General features: G+C 36.0%; 1 protein-coding gene across 1 annotated transcript in view; it reads right to left on the reverse strand.

Annotated features, from left to right (window-relative positions):
- EYS (eyes shut homolog) overlaps positions 1-25,812 on the reverse strand; it is a 718,119-nt gene that overhangs the window by 543,322 nt on the left and 148,985 nt on the right. Inside the window, exon 12 of the mRNA XM_065730862.1 lies at positions 707-820. Within this exon, the coding sequence (XP_065586934.1) occupies positions 707-820 (114 nt within the window). The remainder of the gene's footprint in view (positions 1-706; positions 821-25,812) is intronic.

Here is a 25,812-nt window from a genome sequence, read left to right on the forward strand (position 1 = left end):
TTAGCCACAGATTTGATTCTTCTTTAACTACAATTATAATTACAAAAGACATTAAGATATTCAGCAAGAACTCACTTTTGAAAGTAACTCAGAAGGACACTGTAATTTTAAATGTTTTAAAGTTTTTCGATTTGAAACTAGTTTTGAACCTCTTTCTTCTTGAAACTTCTCATTTGTTCACATAACTTAAGATACCTCGGCAACATGCATTCTTACAAAAACAGACCAAAACTACTGAAAATCACATTCTTTTTGTCTGTGTAAGTTTTAACATTTTTGCACTGAACAATTGTGACAAAGTCATTATTTTGGCCATTATGATCTACTTCCCATACTCAGTCAGAAAATTGCTAATTATTACATCAGGATAATATATTTTCTTTGTGAGCTTCTTGATTCAATTTCCTGTGATTTTCAAATGCAATGAATTTATGCTTTTTTTTTTTACTTGTTCACTTATTATTACTATGAGGTTTTATGTGATAAAAGCAATAAGTATATCTACCTCCATTTACTATGAGTGTACTTGTTTTATTTGGCACCTTGATGGACTGAAATGCAAATGAAACCAGAAAAGAATAACTAACTTTCATAGACAGTACATTTTAACCATGATTTTCAAGACTGTCTTGAAAAGTTCTGCAGACTGCAGGTAATTTTAAAAATTGGCAAAGAAAAAAACATAAAATTATTTTGAACAATTTACCTTCAGGGCAAAAGCAATCGTATCTGTTGACATCACTATGACAGACAGCACCATTCAAGCAGGGACTTGAATCACACTCATTCACTTCTATTTCGCAGTACTGTCCTGAAAAACCTGCCAAGGAAGGAAGGTGATCTTTGATTTTCTTTATGTGTGCTATTAACATGAAACTATTCTTCCAAATGTATTACAGTAATTAAAACCAAAACATGTTTAAATCTGTATTTCATTGAAAGAGTATCCTGGAAGACAGGACTTATGTATTTTATTAACAAAGAATTATATTTCACCCAATTCTTATCCAACATCACAAATGCATGCCTTTACTCCTGAAATAAGCATTAAATAAAACAGAGAGTACGTTCAGAATGTAACAAGAAATTTGTAGCATTATGGAAATAATGTACATATTTCCGCACGTTTTGCTTATAGTAGAATAACTTCAGTTTTTGATTCCTTTTGTGAGTTTTGACGTGTTATTGTAAGATGTGGTACATCAATTATCTTCCTGTTGTTGACTTACTCTTTCAGCTGTGGAGATGTAAAATATACACGAGTACACTGAGGCATAACAAACACACGCCATGCCAGTCAGATTTTCAGCATGTGTGAACTGTATAGCTTAATTACAATAGATGAGGATGCTATCTATATATCTTAATAAAAGAAGGAAAGTAAGCATAATTATAAGCAAAATGCAACTCAGTTTTCCAATTTCTGACATGTACTTTGATATACTGAGCTGGGTGCAGATGTCCACATGCTGACAGTGGGATTACAATCCCCTCTGTGAGGTAAGGCTGGGGATGCCTTGTGCAGCACATAGGTGGTCCCATTTGTCTCCAGAGGCCCCACCAAAGGACATGGCTGGGCCCTGCAGGCATGATGGAGGCACCTCTGGGAAGCGTATTTGAGAAAGAGCAGAAAATGCCAGACAGGAGGGGAAAGTATCTGAATGGAGGTAGTGTATTATTTTTTTTTTATAGCTCATAGAAAAAGATGTATAGCAAAGACATAGCACACCAAAAAACACATATTTATCTAAAGAAAAATAAATCCCAATTTGTGCATTTTTTAACATTAATCTTTAAAACTCAAAAATACAAATTAATACATTAAAAATATAGTGTATTTTAGAAAGACAAATGTTTTTACATCTTGCCTTCCTACTTTCACATTATTTTTAAAAGTCTCTAAAGCCTTATCTCATTTAGAAAACAAATTGAAAAGGTTTCTGTGCCGTGATAACTTGTCAATCTACGATACATTTGTGAATGACAGAAAAAAATAATGTGTATAGAGTTGATGGTTGTGTCAGCAAAACAGTAACAAATGACAGTAAATAATGGAGCATCCTGGTGCAGTGTGTGTCTTTCTTTCAGAATTTATTTATGAATTTTAATATGTAGCTGGAGACTTAGGTAAAATACAGTACACAACCTGAACAGAATACAGGAGAAATCAGATATTAGACATGCTTTCAAAAAATAAAATTTTTATTTTGTTTTAAACTGAATTTTGTCACAAGACCTCCTACACAACAATCACTATTAGGATTATTCTGGATTACTTGGTATCATATCTTTCTAATGATTATATCTTACTATGAAACAAAATATAGATGTTCTGTAATAGTTAATAGGTTGATGGTAGAGAGTCCAAAGTGCAGATTACTATGGCGTAATATGTAATTCCATCTCTCCTTTAAGGGATGATATGATTTATAAGCATTGCTTGCCATACTTTTATATTTTAAAATATGATTAGTCATCATTTTTTTTGGAGGATGCATTAATAAATACTAAAAATAAGACTATTATCCAAGGAACGGTTGGTGGTTAAGAACAGATTATATTTCCCAAGCCCTTTTTAAAGACGTTAAAAATGAACCATTGTTTTCACTTGCACACATAATGAAAGAAAATCAGGATATAATAAATTTCCCCATTTTATGGGAGGGCTTCTCTGAAAGTAATGCCTCCTATTTTATCATGCTGGCTGATGATGTTAGAGGTGGATGTTAGTGGTATGGCAGCAGAGATTGAACCTTCCTGCCAATACTCTGTCACATTTTGTTGCTGCGTGACAAGTGTCTGATAAAATGATGTCTGACATGGAAATGCCTATGAAGCAAAGGTGTGGAATTTAGTTCCTCCATGTGGAGAAAATGGCACCCATTAACGTTCACTGATGCTTGTTGAATGTTTATGGAGAATAAATAGTGGATGTGAACACAGTGAGGCAGTGGGTGGTGCATTTCATCAGTGGCATCAGCAACAACGGGTCACCTCCACTGGTGAAGATTAGGAAGGATGGCTGAGGCACAATTGGAACTAGACTTAGCAAGGGGCACAAAAAAGAATATGAAATGTTTCTATAGGTACATAAACTGGAAAAGGAAAGTCCAAGAGGGCAAACTCCTGCTAATGGGTAACACAGTAGGCTAGTAACAACAGACAAGGAGAAGGCTGAGGTATTTAACAAAATTTCTCCTACTCTCTTCACTAGTGAATGTTGTACACACAGACTTTGAGCAGATGATTCCGAAAGTGGAAACTGGGGGAGCATTGACTCTCCTGCTGTAAGCAAAGATCAGGCTCACGACCACCTGAGGAGCCTAATCATCCATATGGGTCCCAATGCATCCCAAAGTCCTGAGGGAATTGGTTGATGTAGCCACCAAGTCACTCTCAATGATATTTAAAAAGTCATGGTGGTCATGTGAAGTCCCTGGTGACTAAAAAAAATGTAATATTGTACCCATTTTTAAGAAGAGTAGAAAGTATGACACATGGAAACACCAACTTCCTAGTCTCACTTCAGTGCCAGAGAATATCATGGATCAGATCATGGAAGCTATGCTAAAGCACATGGAAGACATAAGGAATAATTGTCATGGCTTCACCAATAGCAGGTTCTGCCTGACCAATCCTGTTGCTTTTTATGATGGCATAAGTGCATCAGCAAACAAGGGAAGAGCCACTTATGTCATCTGTCTGGACTTCAGTGAGGCATTTGACATGGTCCTCCAAAATATCCTTCTCTCCAAATTGATAAGATGAAGATTTGACAGGGAGACTGTTCAATGGACGAGGAACTAGTTGCAAGATCATTCCCAGAGAGTTGTGATCAATGTCTGGATGGAGATCAGTGACAAGTGTTGTCCCTCAAGGGTCAGCACTGGGTCCAATGCTCCTTAATATATCTTCATCAATGACATGAAAAGTGAGATTGAGTGCACTCTCAGAAAGTTTGCAGATTATACCAAGCTATGTGGTGTGGTTGATGTACAAAGATTAACAATCTAGTAATAATTTCTCAAGGCAAAAAGTATATTGCAAGATATAACAAAATAAAGAGTGCCAGACTTCAACTGTTATCAGCACAGTTGCTTACAACATAAATGTTTGTACCATGAAATACTCAAAGTTCCAACATAAAAAGTGCTGTTCACTTCTTTAATGATCTCCTCCCTAACGTATCTGTTGGTGGGGATTCTTTTGAACTGTTCTTTCAGATAAACACCTCCATTTTCCCTGAGAGAACAGTTGGGTCACCTCCTAGCCCTCTTTATTTCCAAAGTAGATAACTCAGGTATTCTTAGCCTCTTCTCTTAATACATAGCTTCCTGCCCTTCTGTCAACTTTGTTGCCCTCCTCTGGATGCTTTCAAGTACCTTAATATTCTTTTTATACAGTGGAGTCCAGAACTGTACACAAGATTCAAGGAGAGGTCACGACAATGCTAAATATACAGAAGAATCACCTCTTTTGATTGACTAGCTATGTTGTTTTTAACGTACCCCAAAACATGGTTTACTCTCTTGGCTGCCTGTGCACACTGCTGGCTCTTTCTGAGACTCCTGTCACCATATATATACATATATATATTTATTAATATAATTTTTATCCTTTTTTTTAATCCATACACATCTCTTGATTTTATATATATATACGTGCATATGATGACTTATGTTCTCACTCTGTCTTCAGTCTGCTGATACAAACAAACTAATAATCAATTTTTTCTACATTTCCTCATAGGTTTTATTAATTAGATCTTCGTTGAGTCAAGCTCCCACCTTTTCTATTCCTGTACTCCTGTATAATACAGTTTTCTAACTCTTGCTCTAATGTGTAATATATCCCTTAATTATTACATTTATCATTTATATATATATATATATATATATATATATATATATATATATATATATATATATATATTTATTTATTTATATTTATATATATATGCTATTTTTTGGGCAACTGGGTGATGTTTGAGAATCATATCTAATATACATCACCTATAGTTCCCAAATTGTCTTGTCTAATTTCATAATGAATGAAGTAATTTAAAAACATTCTACTGAATAGAGTTCAAAAAGACAAAGGTCACAATTAATTACTATAAATTTTTATTAATAAATTTTAATGCACTACATATATGAGTTGTCACATATTTAGCTGTTCTTTAATTAAAAAAGAATTTCTACTCTAATTATTTCTATCTCTATTTCTAAGACATCGTAAATTGGGAGCTTTGAAGAACATCTCTGATTTCTATGCAAGTTATTAGCCATTTCAGAGGACTCATCAAAGTTTGTTAATTTAAACATCTAGAAGAGTAAGTTTGGAAGCACATGTAGTACCACTGGCACTATGCTGAAATTTCATATAAATTTAGCTACAATATCAAATTGTCGTGTCTAAAAGTGCAAAACTCTGAGATTAGAGCCTTCCTTAAAGTGACAATGAGAATGCATCTTTCTTGAGCAGCAAATATATCTTGAAGGTTTCATTATTTATATCTTGCTGATCTGCAGATACATAATCAGAGGAGTTCTAATAAGACAACTTCTACCAACTTCAGACGATAGCATAAATGTTCAAGATGTTAGACTGTAAAGACAGACAGGAGCCCTTTATTCACTTCTTTTATTGATCCACAGCTTAATTAGAAAGTGTTTTAAAAATCTTTTGTCAAAAGACTGGTAGAGAATACATGATTTCTTGAGTTTTTCTCTATGGTGTGTTTTATTATATTCACTGATAGGTAGGATAAAGCATTATTTCACTAGCTAGCCTACGGTTACTAGATTTTGCATATCCTTCTGCATCTTCTACAAAGTTTCCTAACTCTTAGTCATTTTATATATAGTAGGCTTGATATACTGAGAAACGAAACTTTTCCTACTTCAACTCTCTTTAAACTCAAATTTCATGAGTTATTAGCTCACAATTATTATTGCCACAACTTCTTCCTCTTGCCTTTCTTTCCTTTCAGGGGTAAGATAAAAATTTCTTCATGTCATAGAGCAAAAGAGGGGAGATGGGAAATAAAGCTGTGATGAAAAGAGATATTCTTTAGCTTGTTGAGAAATAAAGAAAATTCTTCAATATGTTAGCTTTTGTTGTTAGCCACTAAAAGCGTGAAGTTACTGCCACTTCTATTTCTTATACTGAAGAATCTTTATGATTCAGCCTCTGTGAACTATTCTAGATGGAATAAATGAGAGAACACTTCTATTTTGATAATTTCTCATCTTTCACAGTGGCAGCAACCATCTTTAAGCCTGTGTTCATCAAAGAGATATCTTCCAATTAAAAGAAAAAGAAATAAATATATCTACTTATTAGAAGTACTCAGTAACAGAGGAAAGATGGATTGAAGATCTTACAACATTTTTCTACTTTCTGGCATTACTTCTCAGGGTAAAAAAAAAAAAAAAGTATAATAAAAAAGGTGAGTATTTTTCAGACTAACAAGAGACCCACACAAATCACAGGGGATAACATATCTCACTTTCTAAAAGTCCTGGTTTTGAAAGCAATCCTGTTAAACTGTGATTGACAATTTTCCTCCCTGCAAAAGCATTCTGTACAGTCACTTCCCTACAGCTCATGAGAAGCTACAGAACTCATTTTACCTCCAAAGGTAAGGCAGATGAGATCTCCTGTAGAGTTCTTTAAATAAAGATTAGAAATAAGACAGTTGTTTCCCCATACAAGAAAGAAAACACTGAAGGTAAAAGAATAATTTAAAATACCTCCAGAATAAAAATATTTTTTAGAAATGTATCATGAAGATTACTTTTTGGATCACCATCCCAATATAAGCAGAGAGTGGCTTAGAATGAAGATGGATAGTGGATAAGTATGGGCAAATTTTATAGCAAAAGAATGTATTATGATCTTTGTTTTATTTTCAGTATGATAGCTTCAAATTTCTAGGATTCAGAAAAGTAGAAGAAAATTGAGTATTGGATGTAGTTAAAAGAATTTCCTAAAGACAGGAAGAATATATTAATATATTACATTTATATTGTTCTAAGTTATTACCAGAATGACCGTTTATTATTACAGAAAGTAAGAAAGTTCTTATTCCCAGAAAGCCAACCCTATTAAAGGCTGAATCAAAAGAAGTGCGAGCAGCAGAGAGTGGTGAGACTCCATGTGCAGGACTGAATTCAGTTCTGGGAAGTCCAGCACAAGACACAGACCTATTATAGTAAGTACACAGAGGGGCCATGAAGATAATCAGAGGGATGGAGCACCTCCCCTACAATGGCTAGCTGAGAAAGTTGGAGTTATTGAGCCTAGAACAGGAGACCTTGTAAGAATAACTTATAGGAATAGTAAGAGCATGTAATGGGAGATGATAATAGCTAACTTTCTATATCAGCAAATGTTGAACACTAAAATGTTTTAAATGCAAGAAAATTTGTATTATGTTGGCAAATTTCTCAGTAGTAGTATAGCATAATAAGTCATTTAAAAGATCCCTCCAAAACTTGTATTACTTTTATTTTTCTGTCCCCTCACATCTCCACTTCCACTTCACTCCACTTCACTTTAGGAATTGGCTGCGCAATGAAAACCTTAGTAAGGGAATTCCGAGAGAAATAAGACAACAATAACTCCTAGAAAATCTACAGTTATTAGTCAAAATGAAGTCCAAGGATAGGAATAGGAAGGGCTGAGAGCATGGGTCCCAGCCCCTCCAGGCAATCCAACCCTCCCTTTACTGCCAGGAAATGGCTTGTGCCTTCCCCTGCAAATGAGCTTGGGGATGGTTGGTGAATGTATTTAAGGAGGCTTGATGAGAATTCATAAAGGGACTTGATGGCTTTCTCGTTAGATCCTAACAAAGTCCCAGTAACATTACTGGTAGATACTGGGGCCCAAATATCTGCTCTTGAGGAAAACATGGCTGCAAATTGCCAGACAAAACACAGGTCAGAGGGTGGGCATGGGTACTTTTGGCACCTCCCAACCACAGCACACAGCAACAGTAAAATGTAGGATACTAAGGGACACAAAACCAACAGAGGTCACAATGATCCTGGGCTGTTTCCCACTCATGTTGAGGATTAGCTTTGTTGAAAGTCCAGTCTTGGATCCCTACAGCACTATGGCTATTATAACTAGCCCCAGAAAATTGTTAATGCAATACCTTACCCCTTACCTTTGGGAGCAAAGGAGGACATTTTGACAGACATTACTGATCTTACAGATGAAAGAACTGTAGTTCATACCTACTCACCATCATATAATTCTCTTGTGTGGCTGGTTCAGAAACCAGTCAGCAAATGGAGGCTCACTGCTGATTTTCAGAAATTAAATGCTAGTACAGGTAATTCAAATGCTACTGTACTAAACATGGCTGAATTAAATGTTTCCATAATTAAGGAGTAAGATCAAGAAATTCTGGCTAATATTGATATCAATAATATAATTTATGATGCCTCTTAGAGAAACAAACAAGAATGTGTTTCCTTTCCCCTGAGAAGATGTCAAAAACATTAATCCATCTACTTCAAGGATATCACTACTCCCCAACAATCACTCACTATGCATTGGTTCAGAAGCTAAGGGACAAAAGAGTCAGAATCTATCAGTTACATTGATGATGTGCTAATTGGAGGCCCAACTTCTCAACTGGTTGGTTAGACCCTAGAGTGAATAATGGAACACTTAGAAACTATAGGGCTGAAAATTCCCCAGGAAAAGAATGTGTGTGGATGTGCACGTCTGAGCGTGCCTATGTGTGTGCATATAGATTCAAGTACCACCAACTGCCATATGGTATAGCCTTGGGCTCCTACACCCAGGTACCAGGAACAGGGAAGCTAATGGATAGATTGAATGTCTGAGCCCAGCTGCTGGGGAATCAGGGCATAGCTAAGTCACTTGCTGCTAACACTTATATACCAGATGCACAAGATGAATTGGCAGCTTCATAAATAGCAAAGAAAACTGCAAGATTTAATCTAAAGTACAATGATTATATGAAAGGGTCTACAGTGTGAACAGAGATCTGTGAGATCTGTGTATTTTACTTTTTTCTGATAACAACCAGCACTGAAGAAACTTGGGGGAAAAAAAAGAAAAAAAGAACACTGTAATGAGCTTTTAAAATGTAAAATGTAATGATTTTGAACTGTTTTGACACTAAAGTGTTTGTAAAGTATTACGACAATTAGAGCAGAAGAAAATACAGATGAAAAGCTCTTCTCCATGTGAACATATTAAATAAATACAGGACACTTTTGCTTTGCCTGTACTTTTTAGCTCTTTGACTTTTAGGGAATAATGGGTAATTAGCTGCCAAACCACCTTAATGTACCTGTTAAAGGTCATTTTTTAAAATTTTAACTAATTAGAACTGTTTTCTTTTTAGTTTCATTAGCTTTCCTGAAGCTAGCTGAGGACTAGGTGGAAACTAATTCAAATTGAAAACCTGTCTAGCTGTAATTTGGATCAAAAAACGTTTTTGTGTGTGTGTGTTACAACAGGTATTTAACAAGCAGAGACAGAATCAGCTCCTTGAAACATAAAAATATATGCCCCATTATATTCTGCTCTAGCATTCCATGTTTTAAAAATTATCTTCCAAAAAACCCATGCATTTTGTGGAGAGGTTTTTAACAAGTATATTACTGAAGTCATTTTTTAAATAACAAATACTTAACAATCATAGCACAGTTTTTGCTAGTAGCATGGAAATGCTTTAGGAACTGCTACTGCCCTTTCCGGATCAGAAAAAAATAAATAAAACCAAACACTCTTTTTTTGCCTTAATGTTGGCAATTGACTTACTCTGAAATCTGAGGAAATCATACTGACTTAAGAGCTCTCAGCCCTCAGCTTGTCTGAATAGGAAGTTGCAAAGGTTCCCTGTGACAAGCCATGGCAGACGCAGCCTTTCTCAGGAAGGACTTAAATGTCCAGCACCAGCTCCTGACATATTGAGGATATTTGTTATAGCAGGACTAGCAGGCAAGAAAAAATTTCACAGGGGCAAATAGGGAGCTGCAGATACAGAAACATGTTTTTAAAGGTGCTGATGCATAATTCATGATATAGTTCATATTGTTGCAGCTGTTCAGAGCTGCCAGTAGTATACTGTAAACCAAAAGAGAGGAAGAAAAGGAATTAAATATATAACTATAATCTCTTCTTATAAGGTGTTTTGGTATTTGCAATGTGAATTATCCACTCTGCAAGATTAGTAAAGAAAATAGACTAATAGATCTTTTTTCTTTTCATGTTTTTGTGATATTAAAATTAAATGAGACAAGAATACAGAAGAAATTAGAAAACTAAGATATATCTGAGTGCATGAAACTACAAATTTGATAAGATTTTACCTTGGATATCCTACAAGGCTCACTAGTTTCATTCAGCTGAAAACACGAGAAGAGAGTTATGTGAATGTTATCACAGGACATTAAATTCTCACTAATGTGATAGTACATGAAATGCTGTTTGAGGGGAAATAATTTATTTGTCTCTAATTAGCTTATAGTAATGAAACTCTGAAACTAAACATCTAGTTAAATCTTGTATGTATAGAATATGAATGATAATTCAAATATGATCATATGTATAATATATGAATAATAGAACTGTACTATTCTATATCCCTATTTTACATGTTATTAATATCAGTATATAATTCAAATTTTGGAAAACTAAGAAAAGTTGGACAATTTCCGTAAGATTACCGCAAGTCTATAATATGAAGAAACATGAAAATATAAAGTTATTCTGTACAAAACACAACTAACATTAATAACCCAAATTAAGTCTCTTGAGATCAGTCCTCTATCCTCCCACCCATACCTTGTAAAAGTCACTGGTAGGCAGCGTAAGTACCTTCATGATATGAATGCTTTCCTGTACAGTCCTGACAGCAAAGTCTTTGAAATGTAAGTTGAACTTATGATTTTGCAACCACAAAAATCACATTATCACAGAATTGACAAGATTTGAAGGGAACACTGGGTCCACCTGGCCCAACCCCAACCCAGGAAAGGACACTCAGAGTAGGATGCCCAGGACCTAGGTCCATGTCCAGGTAGCTTTTGAATATCTCTAGGAAGGGAGAATCCACACCGTCTCTGGAGAACTTACTCCAGTGCTCCATCATCAGCACAGCACAGAATTGCTTCCTGGTATTTAGATGAAACCTCCTGTGTTATACCCACTGCATCTTCACTAGCACTGGGCACCAATGAAAAGAGCCTACTTGCCTTTTCTGTACCTTCCTTTCATGTATTTATGGACATCAGTGAGATGCCTCCTGAGCATCCTCTGACAGAAGCTAAACAGTCTTAGCTCTCTCAGATTTTTCTTGCAGAAGAGATGTTGGAGTCCTTTCATTGTCTTGAGACGTGGAGGTGATCCAAGACTGCTAGGACAGCTTCACAAAGGGCAGATTGAACACACTGAGAGCAGCTCTGCAGAAAAGGACTAAGGGGTCCTGATGGATGGAAAACTGGACAAGAGCCAGCAGTGCACACTTGCAGCCCAGAAGGCCTACTGTATCCTGGGCTACATCAGGAGAGGGGTGGCCAGCAGGGAGTGGGAGGTGGTTGTCTTACTCTGTTCAGCGCTTGTGAGGCCCCACCTGGAGTGCTGTGTGCAAGTCTGGGCCCCCCAGTACAAGAAGGATGCAGAGCTGTTGGAGGGGATCCTGAGAAGGCCCATGGAGATGATCAGAGTTCTGAAGCACCTCCCCCTATGAAGAAAAGCTGAGTGCTTATGTAGCTTGGATAAGAGAAGGCTCCCTCGCAAAAGCCTTCTAGTACTTGAGGGAAGCTCACAGACAGGAGAGGGACAAACTTTTTGTATGGTCTGATAGTAATAGGACAATGGGTAATAGCGTTAAAGTAAAAGAGGATGTTCGGAAGAAATTTTTTAATCAGAGGATGATGAGGAACAGAAACAGTTTGCCCAGAGAGGCTGTGGATGTTCCATCTCCAGAGGGATTGAAGAACAGGTTGGAGGGAATCCTGGACAACACTGCCTATAGCAGAGGGGTTGGAACTAGACGATATTTGAAGTCCCCTTCAACCCAAACCATTCTAAGATTAAATGATCCTACGATTTGTGGCCCTTTCTCTTCAGTATGTCCCTGTCTCTTAACACTGAGGAGCCCAGAACTAGACAATGCACAGCAGGTGTGCCCTCGTGAGTGTTGAGCACTCATTACTTCCACATAAGTCATAAATAGGAAGAATACAGAATTCAGATTAGATAAGCGAACAATTTTCACTCTTGCAGTGATTGTAAGTTTATTGCTATTTTTAAATGAAAGCCGTTTAATGTTATCAATATACCAGTAGGAATGGCTGTATTGTATTAATGAAGTTAATGAAGTCAGTAAAATAGAGCTTCATTTACGCAAGTACTGCAGTAAGAATTTTTGTTGGTTCATGTGTAGAAGAGGAAGACAGGCTTCCCTTCCCTCTTAGTATCTGCTGCTATAATTATTTTTCCTCTATGTGAGTACTCTAGACATTTGTCTTCACCCTCTTATGCAATATAATGACTGTGGCAGGCCAAAAATCATGCTCTAGGAACTAGGAGACAATTTCTTCCTTCATCCATTCAAATTCTGTCTTCATCAGCCAACAATAAATGCCATCATATAAACAAGATATGCTATGATTCTATGATAATATATCAAAGAAAATATAGTGACAATAAATAATGTAATCCAGAGCTTGATCACAAAATAGTGATTTTATATTGGCATAAGAAGTCGACAAATTAGGATTGGTATAAAGATTTTGACATAATCTTCACTTAGTGCTGCTAAGCAACAACTGCTACACAACTCTGCACTTAAGACTCAAGGGCAAAATACATCTGAAACATGAATTAAAATATTAAAGAAGCTTACTTCAGTTATTCCAAGGAAGTAACTGGTAACTGGAAGTTTCCAGGGCTGCACATTTAGAAAAAAATAGCAGAATTATTTACTAAGGATATAATTTGCTTCTTTTTTTTGTTTGTTTTTTTTCTTTATCTATCTATCTATCTATCTATCTATCTATCTATCTATCTATCTATCTATCTATCTATCTATTTATTTTGCCAATGTACTCTTACCCCAAAGTTATTTCTTTTGGCTATCAGGCATAAGGGATCTGTTTCCTTAGCCATGATTTTTAAACTAATGTTTAAAAACTATGTTACCACTAAAGAGGTACATCTAAATAATTCCTTTTAATTCTTAGCAGAAAGGACATGCCCATAAACAACGTAATCTGCATTATGAGTATGTCAGGGAAGAGACACATCTTCATGACCCTCTTCTTGACACGCTTCAAGGTCCAGCGTCCTTTGTACGCTGCAGGGCCCAGAGCTGAATTAAGAACTTTTAATAGGGTCACATGAGAGCAGAGTAGGGAGAGAGAATGATCTCTCTCAGTGTGCTTCTCACACTTCTTTTCATTCAGCCCAGGATATGATTGGCTTTCTGGACTTCAAGTACACACTACTGTGTCATGTCGAGCATCTCATCAATCAATACTCTTAAGTGTTGATTGATGGAAAGCCTCCTCAGTGCTTCTTCCATCCATTCACCTCTCAGTCTGTACTGATACTGGGGATAGCCCCAGCTATGTGCAGCACCACATACCTGGCTTTGTTGAACTTCACGAGGTTTGCATGTACCTACATCTCATGCTTGTCAGGATCTCTCTGGATGGCATCCCTCCTTTCCAGCATGTCAAGTACACCACACAGTTTGGTGTCATTTGACTCCCAGGTCAAATGCATTGTGCATAATATATGCAAATTATTCAACTTCAGATTACATGTAAATCCAAGATTTACGTAGGGGAAAAAAAAATCAGGGATCATACTAGCAACCTTAATTCTCTTCAAAATCTTGAAATGTCATTCTTCGAATCCAATTTTTGGGTTTATCAACAATTGGTACATTCAAGTACATACTTGAATTAGAAATGAAGGAGAAGGGCAGCAAAACTGGCAAAGGGTCTGAAACACAAGTCTTATGAGAAGCAGTTGAAGAAAGTGGGATTGTCTAGTTTGAAGAATGGGAGACTTCTCAGGAGAGTCCTTATCACTCTCTACAGCTAATTGAAAGAAGGTTGTAGCAAGGTGGGAGTCAGCCTCTTCTTTCAGGTAACTAGTGATAGGATAAAAAGGAATGACTTCAAGTTGCACCAGTGGAAATTCACATTTGATATTAGGAAAAATTTCTTCTCTGAAAGAGTGATCAGGCATTGGAACAGGCTGCCCAGAGATGTGATCGAGTCAGAATTCCTGAAGGTGCTAAGGAAAGGGTATATTCAGTAATACTTAGGGACATAGTTTAATGGGTAATATTGGTGGTAGGGGGATAATTGGAATACATATCTGAAGGTCTTCTCCAACCTTAATGATTCTATGATTCTGTGATTCAACTTCCATTGAAACTTATGGCACTGTATTAAACGTATCAGTATTCTAAATCTGCACCTGAAACATTTTACATCTCTGTCTGTTCAAGGTTAAACCACTGCTAAATTCTTGGGCTTAGGAGGGGAAGAAGAACATCCATAACATGGCTACTTTGTCTTCTGCAAACTACCCATCTTCCCTGAGGGATTTCACATCATATTTTTATTTTTTAAGCACTGAGTATTCTGAGCCAAGGATAACAAAATATCAAAAAATTTCAGAACAAGGAGAGAATAGGCACATTAGAATTGTCTGCTACAAGGGTTAGATTTATTTGTACAGGAGATAAAGCTTTCTTGACAGCCAGTTCAAGGCTGCTGAACAAATTTCAGTAGGAATTAAGAACAAACATATAGTAGAGAGTACATCTTCTCAATTATTTAAAGAAAACCTGTATGATTTGTCCTTGTAGAGAAAAATAAAGAAAGGCTTGACGTGGGAGATGCTTACTACACAAACCATAATGTGGGCCTAAATAGAAATCCACTGCCCCAGAGAGAGTGATGGTATAAAAACTGTGTGGGTTGGAGCTTCCTGAATTTCCTTGTGCTACAGCAAAAACTTCAGGATTTTCTTTAAACCCATACTAACTTTCAAAGACCCTGTGAACTTATTTTTTTTTAAATGAAAAACATCAGAGTGGCTTCTTCCTGTTAAGAACAGCATTTTTATTTTCTATTCATTCCTTTATTATGTTAATATACTGAAAACATAATAACTGCAGACAAAATTATAAAGCCATACCAAGACTAAGGACAGGTGAAGAGCACCTGGCTATCTTGCACTGATAAAAGGCTATATAGGCCACCAAATAGAGATCTATTCCAAGTGAGTTGCTGAAAACAGCAACTCACAGCACAGTGACAACTATTTCATTTATATATAAATAAAAAAAAACCCTGAAAGCATCAACTCACAGCACAGTAACAACTATTTCACTTATATATCTAGTCCTGAGGAACCACTTTCTGAACATGCTGACTTAATTTCAATAAAAGGAATAACAAGATTTACAGTTGAATAAAGGAAGTAACTTAAAAAGTATACACAGTAAGAAAATAACATATCTATGTCATCACAATCTTCTCTGTAAATACATTAAAGGCAGTATATTTAGAAGGATTTAACAAAGTTGTTTTAATTCGACTTGTTTTCTTGTTTTCAATAATTTCTTTACATTTATTTTTCTAACACATTTTAAAGTAATATCTAACAAATATTCTTCATCAAGTGTAAATGAAATAAAATGGACAAATGGTATTAGAAATAATTGCACATCTGGACTCCAGTAACCAGATGGGCACTTTTCCATCCAGGAGACTAAAATTATCATGCGTATAACCGTGATATGTTTGTTGCCCAGCAGATGCACAGCAAGGATACCATTTTTTCCTCAGGACACATGGAGCACTGTGAATTTCTTTTAAATTATTCAGCAGAATATTAATAATTCCACAACTCCTAAGATTCATAAGTCTGTTTAAATTAGCTATCTTCATAAGCAAAGTATTCAGTACAGAGTTCTACTCAGGAAAAAGTAAAATGTAAGGGCAGAAATAGTTTGGACACTGAATTTAAATTAAAATGACAAATAGTCAGTATATGTAGCATTTGAACTAGGACTGGAATGTTAATTTTTAACTCTTACTGGTAAAACTCATACAAATTCAATTTCAAAAAGAATTGAGGCTCTATAATATTATGTAATTTATAGAATTTACCATCAGCATCCCAAATATTTTACAATCTCAGCCCGGGGTTGAGAGAACTGGATAAAAAAATTGAAGAGAGCATATATTTTGGCGATTCAAAATCTAGTAAATTAATAAATGACAAATATTTTCAATGCCTTCACCTGTGCTGAGTACGGAGGGACAATTAATTCCATGCTTCTGCTGACAACACTATTTCTGATACAAGACAGGATGCCATTGGCCTGTTGGCTACTTGGGCACACTGCTGGCTCCTCAACACCCTCAGGTCCACTTCCTCTATACAGTCTTCCTACCACTCTGCCCCAAACCTGTAGCATTGCCTGGGGGTACAGGACCCTCAAATCTCATTCCATTGGCTTCAGACCAGCTATCCAGCCTGCCCAGATCCCTCTGCAGGGCTGTGCTACCCCCAAGCAAACTGACACTTCCTGCCAACTTGGTGGTGTTCTTTCTGGTGTAGTGGAACTGATTCTGTTTTCTGATTTTACGATTAGGATGAGTGATTTTATTAAATTAAAAGAATTCAAGTTAGTGTCAAATAGAATGAGGGAGTTTAGTTTCATTCCTCGGAAGAACATTATAATACATTTTTCTTCTATCAAGGAACTCAGTGAATATGTGTGCAGCTATGATCATATACAGACAGAAAAAAAGACATTTGTGAGAAATTAATACTCATAAATACCAAAAATTAAGTTAATATCCTCTGAGGGAAGTGGCTGAGATATATTTAGAAGACAAAAAAGTAATGAGGAAAACACACATGTTTAGACTCAAAAATTAGGACAAGCTAAAATACTGATAAACAGAAACATAATATTTTTATGAGAGTTAGTTCTAGGGTTAAAATGCTTGTCTATCATTTTCAGACAGCTAAATGAACAAAGAAAATGGTTAATCTCCACCATCACTTACTACTGAAAAATGACTTTCCCTCCCATTCAGGAGTAACAGAGTAATGTGGTTATAAAGAAGCACTGAGTATGAGCAATGAAGTAGTTATTTTTTTGCAGCACTCAAGATGTACCATCACCATTTCTTGAAACAAAGAATTTTAACAATGATGTGACAGTTTAATGGAAGACCATGGAGAGCAACTACTTTCTATGCTGTTACGAGGTGAGATAACCATGACAAAATGATTTCTGCATGTGTCTATAGGGAACCCATTATGAGTCTATCATGCTGGCATTACAGTGTGAAATTATGATGGGGAAAAAATCATTCAAATTTGTACTGCATGACAATGTTGTTCCATCATGAGTTAATGATATATAACAACTGAAATGCAAGCCTTTGTCTTTTTTTTTTTTACCTGTATCCTGATTAGAAGGCTGTCTAAACACAAAGTTTTGATTCACTTGTTGAACAAAAAAAGCTGATGTAGATGTAAATTATCAGAATTCCTTTCAGTTAATCATGTATTCTTCTCTAAATGGAAAAATTCTGCCTTTCAGCTAAATAATGATGCTTCCTTGCATTTTCACAAGCATCAGAAATTTGCCTTCTACAGATAAACTAAGCAAACATAAACACATAACTAGACGTCAACTGTCTGTGTTCCTGTAATCCAAAGAAATACTGTAATTTTTTTTCTCAGATGAGTTTCCATTCGATTTCTCCAAGCCAATAATTCTCATGTTTGCATCAACTTGGAATTTTTTTTTTTTTTAGCAAAAAGAAAGAAAGTTTGAGTATGTACTTACGGGTGTACAAACATAACTATTTATGTATTTCCCAATATTTCATTTTTTGTCTTCCATAATCAGTGATTTTCTGTTTGGAATCAGTATCACTGTACTTACTGATTAAAGACAGTTTTGTTTTGTTTTTTTCCTGAGAAAGCTTCATTTACCTGAAGTCCATCTGAGTAAACATTATTTTATTCAGTTTGTAAGTAGGTCCACATCTTCCATGCCTTTCTGTTCAAAAATCTTTAATTATATATTATTTATATATATTAATATGTTAATTTTAAATATTATTTCTAAATGGGAGTATTTTTTTTCTTGTTCTTTTCCCCTATCTTTTTCCCTTTCTCTGTAGATTTTTGTTAAATTTCACATCTTTGCAGAATAATTTGTAGCCAAATTTACTTCTGCTTTCTCTTTAGTGGAATGCTGGTCAGCATTTCCGTATTTACCAAATAGATAAGAATGGTAAGAAGACGGGTTGTTCAAAGAAAAATTATGCAGCTCTAAAAACTTACTTATTCAGAATTGTTTCATACCTCTTATGCCAGTTAACAAAGGAACTTTTCCACAGAATCACAGAATAATAGGGATTGGAAGGGCTCTCTCGAGATCATCTAGTCCAACCCCCTGCTAAAGCAAGTCCCTAGAGTAGATTGCACACTTCTCTGATGTCTGCGAAGATATTTGTTTCACCAGTACCTATTGAAATAGTGTCTCAAGTGTGTTGTTGCATACAACAAAGTAATGGAATTTGAAAACACAAAGTCTTCTGTATTCCTTAATCTATTCTCTTAGTTAGAAATATTTCCTTGAAAAAACTGTGCATAGTGCCCATACAACAGACAGGCACTGTACCAGCACTTAAAAGAAGTACAATAACAACCCTACAAATATCCTAAACAATGTGACTCATTAAGGCTTGTGAAGGGACTTGGTTTGAGAACAGAAATGAATTTATTTTCCACCATCTATTGTGTGTTATTATTGAAAGTACCTAGTTGGGAACCATTACATAGTTACTTCAGAAGAAAACAAATTATAAATACCTCTACAATCATTTGAGTATCATGAAGAAAAGCTCATGACCACCTGACTGCTATGTTAGGTTTAGTCTATGACATGGTACTCTATAGAGTCATCCTACAACTGTTCATTTATGTTAAACATTTTAGGTGAAATATATATAAAATCCATAATGGAAATAAAATAGCCTCCTGATCGCAGCCAATTTTATTTTATCAAACCACAATTACATGGGAAAAATAAATTGAAAGATGAGATTAAGTAGAGTCTTAGATACAGTAACAACTCAGTATTTGCTTAATATAACTTAAAGATGATAGGATATGAGAATGGCCTCTGCTACTGAGGAAGACTAGATTATTTAATATTTATAAAATAAACCGACAAGGAGGAAATCTAAAATGTAATTAATAAACTAAGCTACTTAGTTATGTGACCTGTAGTGTTATTTTCAGTCAGACTAAATGAAAGCTACCCATGGGAGCGACTCTCCACTGACTCTGTCAGGGGAAGTCAGGTGTTTAACTGCAATTAGCAGTCAGTGGAAATCAGGCACATATTTTTGAAGTGCTTTGGAACCTGTCTCCTTGAAGACTGAAAGTGAAAAAAGAGCAGTACTTTGGTTTCTCATACTGGATTTTTTTAGTAAAACTTATTTTCAGTAAATTAAATTCATACAGTTAAAACAGTGAGAAACAACAAGGATCAGCTGCCCAGTACAGAGCTAATGTATTCTATCAATGGAGTTATCTTTAAGAATCTGAGAGTCTTCACTGGAGTATATTTAAGAATAAAAGAAACGTTTAAAAAGTGAATAAATTCTAAGTCATATCAACAATTACAGCCCATACAAATGAAAATACAAGAGATGTCCAGGTGAGCAATTTATGTATTGCTTCCCTGAAACAAAGTTTGATTCATTTTAAATTTAACTTCCTGTCACTATTCTCAAAACTTGGTGTTAGCCTGATAGGCACAGACTAAAACATCCTTTGACATACTCTTCCAGATATTGGGATCTTCTGCTTCCTTCTTACTTCCATAGAATAACCAAGGATTAAGAAGGCCTCTAAGATTATCCATTCCAAATGTCTACCTATCACCAGTATTTCCCACTAAACCATTTCCCTCAGTACAACATCTGTTTCTTGAACAGCTTATAAAAGTACTTCAGCAAGGAGCTGATTTCCGTGCCTACATTTCTGATTCTTAACTACTTATTCAAGGAGTATTCAAATTAATTTTAGCCCATACATTTCAATAAACTTTTCTTGTAATATTAGGATATTATAAAATCTTTTTGCACCTACTGAAGGAAAACATGACAACCTACTATTAAAAAGAAAAATAAATCCTCTAAAGCTTTATTTTTCCTTCAAAGGCAAAATTCATGTCTAGGGAATGAAATAAAAATGTGCATGTGTGAGTATTTGTACCATAAACTAGAAAGCAGTTGTGACAGGAGGGTTGCTGATTTGTTCATCACAATAATCCATTCCAGCTATAATTGTTTTAAAAAGCAACTAACTGAGAATGTAATATTAGCTTAAATTGCTCTGGAACAGGTGTTAGAAATAGTGTTTGAATAAGTGCAATTTATTTATTTAGAAATTAACCACACAGATGCTTTCAGCCACCATGTACATCTTTTCTTTTAAAAAATGATTTAATGGTTTCCTGTACAGAGCTAGTCCAAGGCAATTAAAAAGCTAATAGATAGTCACAGTGGAGGGTAAATTGCCTTTCCTGCCTTCAAGAAGCATGTGTGCAACAATAAAATAAGATGTTGTCAATCTGAATCTCAGCTTAATTCATTCTCATCAGATGTTTATACCATAGCACATCTGAACATCTATACCATAGACTATAAGTATTGAATATCATTCATTCTCGCATTCGGCATTAAACGGTGATAGGGGAGGTTCAGGTCAGATTTCAGGAGAAAACTGAGGGCAGTCAGGTGCTGGAACAACCTCCCCGGGCACCAAGCTTACTGGAGTTCAAGAAGCATGTGGACAATGCTCTCAGACACAGTTTGAATTTTGGGTGGTTCTATGTGGAGCCAGGAACTGGACTCAATAATCCTTATGTGTCCCTTCCAATTCAGGATATTCCATAATTCTGTGATACAGTGTCACACTGCAAGAGCATAAATGAAACAATATTACATGCAACACTGCAAATGTAAGGGTATCACATTAAGAATCTCTCCTCTTGGAACTTATATCTACCCTATCTCCTCTAGATTTAATATTATTACAAAAAAGCACAACTAAGATTAAGATTAAAAAATAAGTAAAACATTAAATCAGTAAAATGCTGAAAACAAAAATGTTTTATGTGTGGATTACTGCTGTTAAAGCAGTCATTGAAAATACTGCAAAGTTACACTTAACAGTCAAGACCAGTTTTTCATTTAAACATGGGAATTACCTCTATTTTTTTACAGAGATCATGACTTATTATGTATTTCATCAATACTGAAGATAACATTAAATAGCAGGTATTCAATTTACTAAATTCTCAGTTTATGGAGGCAGTGAATTCTCATTCAAGATTATTAAAATAATGAACTGAGTCATCTCTGGTTAATATTCATTAAGCCAAAACTTGGAACAACCACTCAAATCCACTGCTTGGTCACCATAAACGTTCAGCAAGTGTCAGTGAATATCAGTGGGTGCAGTTTTTCCTGCATGGAGGTGCTCAGTTTTGCACAGTTGCTTCATGTGCACTTCCTCATCAGACAACATCCTGTAGGACTGCTTCTCTACTGCCATCTATCGTACGACAACAGAAGGTAATGAAATATTGGTGGGGGGGGGTTCAGTCTCTACTGCCATGTCTGACAACATTTGCCTCTTATGTCATGGGAGAGAATAATATATTGAGGCATTACTTTTGGAACAGCACTTGTACTTTTTGTCTCTATACCACACAATATTCTGAATAGAACTTCAGTGGTATGCAAGATAAGAACTTCTCAGATTTACTGAATATAAATGAGCTGAGACAGAAGTAATTTTGACTACATATATGAAGGAGATCTTTTCTTGGCCTAAATGTGTTCCATATTTTAAGAAAAATACATGACTTTGTAAGAGAAAAGACAAACTTTACCAAAATTGAATGGCTAAACTAAGGAATTGGGTCACACTTTTAGGTAGGAATTAAATTGTTATTCAGAGATACTTACAAAAGGTTTAGGGTGACCAAAGCATGTCAATTGTTTCAAAAAACGTGATTTTATAAGTATCAAATGAGAGAGTTTAAATATGAGTGGGAAATTATTGAAATTAAAGGGAACTGATCAATGTATTAAATTACTTTTTTTGTTTATTTATAATCTTTATTAATGTGATCAGTTGAATCAATCTGACCTTTTGAAATGGGTGTGCATCAGAAAAATGAAAGTTTTCCATAAATATCCATTTATTATTATGTTACTCTGAAATAAAGAAACACATTTTCTAAGGACAGTACTTTAGGCTTGAATCCAAGAAAGCACTTAAGTAGGGGTGCAGTTTAAGAGTGTGAGGAATGGTATTGATTTCAGTGGAGGCACTTATATAATTGGAGGTACTCAGGTGATTAAATACTCTACTGGACTTGGACCCCATTGATACAGCATGAAATTCACCCTTATGTAGAAATGTACAGTCAGCAGGATAGAAAGAAATATCATAGAACTTTCAAAATATGAACTATACTGTGAGCCATCACTCAAGCTTTACAATTTTTTGAAAGGAGAACACCAAGCTGCCTATAAAACAAATCATATGGTCAAAGAATGCTACGGCTGACTAGCATCTCTTATTTTACTTTAGAAGTAACATGTAGTTATTTCCTCACTCATTTCCTTAGTCATTTTTCAAACTGGAGCTAGCCACTCCACAGACACACCAACTGTAACCCAGGAAATAATTTATGCTACTAAACTTGCAGAATGCACAGGGTGACAGCTGCAAACTGATGTATTGTATTTTGAAATGGGAGACTGTGGGTCATGTGCTGAGAAGAGTGATGAATCGATGCGTTGCAGACCAGAAACGAATCCACACGGTTTCTATGGGTACACTCAGAAGCCTCTTGGAGGGTGCTAATGGGGCTTCTCTGAATTTAAGGCTCAGTTTGGCAGTAGTGAAGACTTCTGCAAAACAGAGACTAGACCTGCTCAGTTATCCAGCCAGAAATCTCTCAGTGGCATTTCAGACTATAGGAAGGAAGGCCATAGCAACGGAACCGGAAGGCCATAGCTCGGCCGCACCTCGAGTACTGTGTTCAGTTTTGGGCCCCTCACTACAAGAAGGACATTGAGGCCCTGGAGCATGTTCAGAGAAGGGCAACAAAACTGGTGAGGGGTCTGGAGCACAAGTCTTATGAGGAGCGGCTGAGGGAGCTGGGATTGTTCAGTCTGGAGAAGAGGAGGCTCAGAGGAGACCTTATTGCACTCTACCACTTCCTGAAGGGGGGTTGTGGTGAGGAGGGGGTAGGCCTCTTCTCCCTGATAAGTAATGACAGGACGAGAGGGAATGGCCACAAGTTGCGCCGGGGAAGATTTAGATTAGATCTGAGGAAGCATTTCTTTTCTGAAAGAGTGGTCAGGCACTGGAATGGCCTGCCTAGGGAGGTGGTTGAGGCACCATCCCTAGCGCTGTTCAAGAAGCGTTTAGATGAGGTGCTAAAGGACTTAATTTAGTAGTTGGGTAGAGATAGTGATAGGAGGATGGTTGGACTAGATGATCTTATAGGTCCTTTCCAACCTTATGAACTTATGAACTTATGGAAATAAGAGAAGGGCTCAGGCCTAGTGGCAGGGGGCACCTAAATTACATGAACTTCACTTGCATTGTGTGGGAATTCCTGCATCTTAGCTTCCATCACTGCTATCAGTTCACCATTTCTCCTCATCCAATGTTCTTTGTGCTGGCTCAAATCGGGAGATGGAGCTACAACATAGACAAAATAGCATTTCAGTGTCACTGTAGAGAACAGGCGGCAGACCATCTGGGTCCTAGGTCTCTAAACCTCTTTGTTAAAAGTGCATGCTAAAAACAGATCAAAGGGTTTATCCAAACATTATTAGTGGTATTAATTTAGAATGCCATAACATTTTAGCTCACACATGCTTATAAGACTTATGAATAAATGACTTCAGCATATGTGTGTGGAATTTATCCAACAAGCTTCTCTCTGAGATTGCCAGGAAATCTAAAGTGTTGAGTCTTTATCCAATCTGATTCAACCTCAAATGCCTCCACCTCTTTTCTTTTCACTCAACATTCACTGAATGCTTTAAGAAGCCAAACAATTGCTGAAAGCAGCTTGAGGAGACAAAGTCATCTGAAGCTAAGATATGCCACACAATGTATTAATTAAATCACTCTGACATTTTTTATTCCTATTCTAATTATTACAGCTAATTTAAATAACCACATAATTAATTTTATGAAGGTATTAAATAGTACTCCCGTGGCGGGGTAACCACACCTACGCCAGGGTTCAGTTAAGAAGTGAGAGAGAAAAGGGTTCTTTTATTATTAACAGGATCCCTTCTTATACCGTTGTACTCACAGACAGTACTTTTCCACTGGTCAACTACTCTGCTAAACAACAGCAAGTGTTTTGTGAACCCTTATTGTCAGTACGTGCATAAAGCAAGGCACCCAATGATCTTTCACCACATCCTTTCTTTTCTCTTTCCTTGCTCATTTCTCCCAGGGCTTCAATACGTTTTCATCAGCTATGGAATCTGCTGATCCCCAAGGCAATATTCCCACACTGTACTCCTTTAAACCTGTATTTAAACTATCTTTAGCTTTGGAATGCAGGCATATCAACTACACTGACACCAGGCTGTAATTATACTGATCTTGTGAATGTGTATTTACTTTTGTGAGCCTGCAATTAGTTGGTATCTAGAAAAGTTAATTATTACTTTTGAGTGTAGTCATTTAATGCATGAAGTTTTAGATCTTTATGCTGAATAATTTGGTGTTAGAACAGTGATTTAAAATACTTTTAATTAATTTATGTTCAAAATAAAATTTTTACTCATGGACTGACTACAATCCATCAATTTTCGATTTCCTTTTGCCTTAAAGTATAATCGTATTTCTACTGATTTTATTTTACAAATACCTACACTAAAAAGTATTTTTTAAAATTCTTCTGGGCAGTTTTCATGCCAACTCAAAAAAAAAAATACAATAAATACATTCTACGATAAAAGGTCCTTAGCTAAAAAGAAAGCATATTTATTTACCCTTTCTTCTTATTATTACTTTTTCGTTGTCAATTAATTGTGTTGCAAATTTCAGCTTGTTCAGATGGTTAAATTCAAAGAACTAAATGCTGGTATACCTAACATATCTAGTGCTGTGGAAGTTCTAGTATCTTAGAACATAGAAAAATTAGTCAGAGAAAGTAGGGAAATGGAAACAGGCACACAATGAGATTAATTTCTCCCATCTGAGCAGATTTGAAAAAGCAATCCAGATTTTTCCTACACCAACCAGAGCTCTGACTGTAAGCTCTTGTTTTTACAACTGAGAAATGCAATACAATGCCTTCAGAGAGAAAAGATGAATCTAAGAGTCAGTAGGCTGTACTGCAGCTCATTAACCACTGATGAAAATCATGCAGCTGAATCTCTCTGCACAATGCATAAACAAAGATGAAACTGAAATGGTTTGCAATTGCTCTATCCTGAAGAAGAATGAGAAATAGTTCAAATATTGTTTCTTACGTCAGTTGATCAGTCAGGCAGCGTTTGATACCTAGCTATCTGCAGCTGGAATGGCTGGTCTGTGGCTCACTGCTTGATGCAAGTACTGACACAGAGTCCAGGGAAAATCTATGATTAACAACAGATAACATTCCCAGATATATAATGTGCCACAAATATGCATATT

Source organism: Cyrtonyx montezumae, unplaced genomic scaffold (genome assembly GCF_038088225.1).
Source record: "Cyrtonyx montezumae isolate F1298 unplaced genomic scaffold, pur_monq_1.0 scaffold_13, whole genome shotgun sequence".
Lineage (NCBI taxonomy): Eukaryota > Metazoa > Chordata > Aves > Galliformes > Odontophoridae > Cyrtonyx > Cyrtonyx montezumae.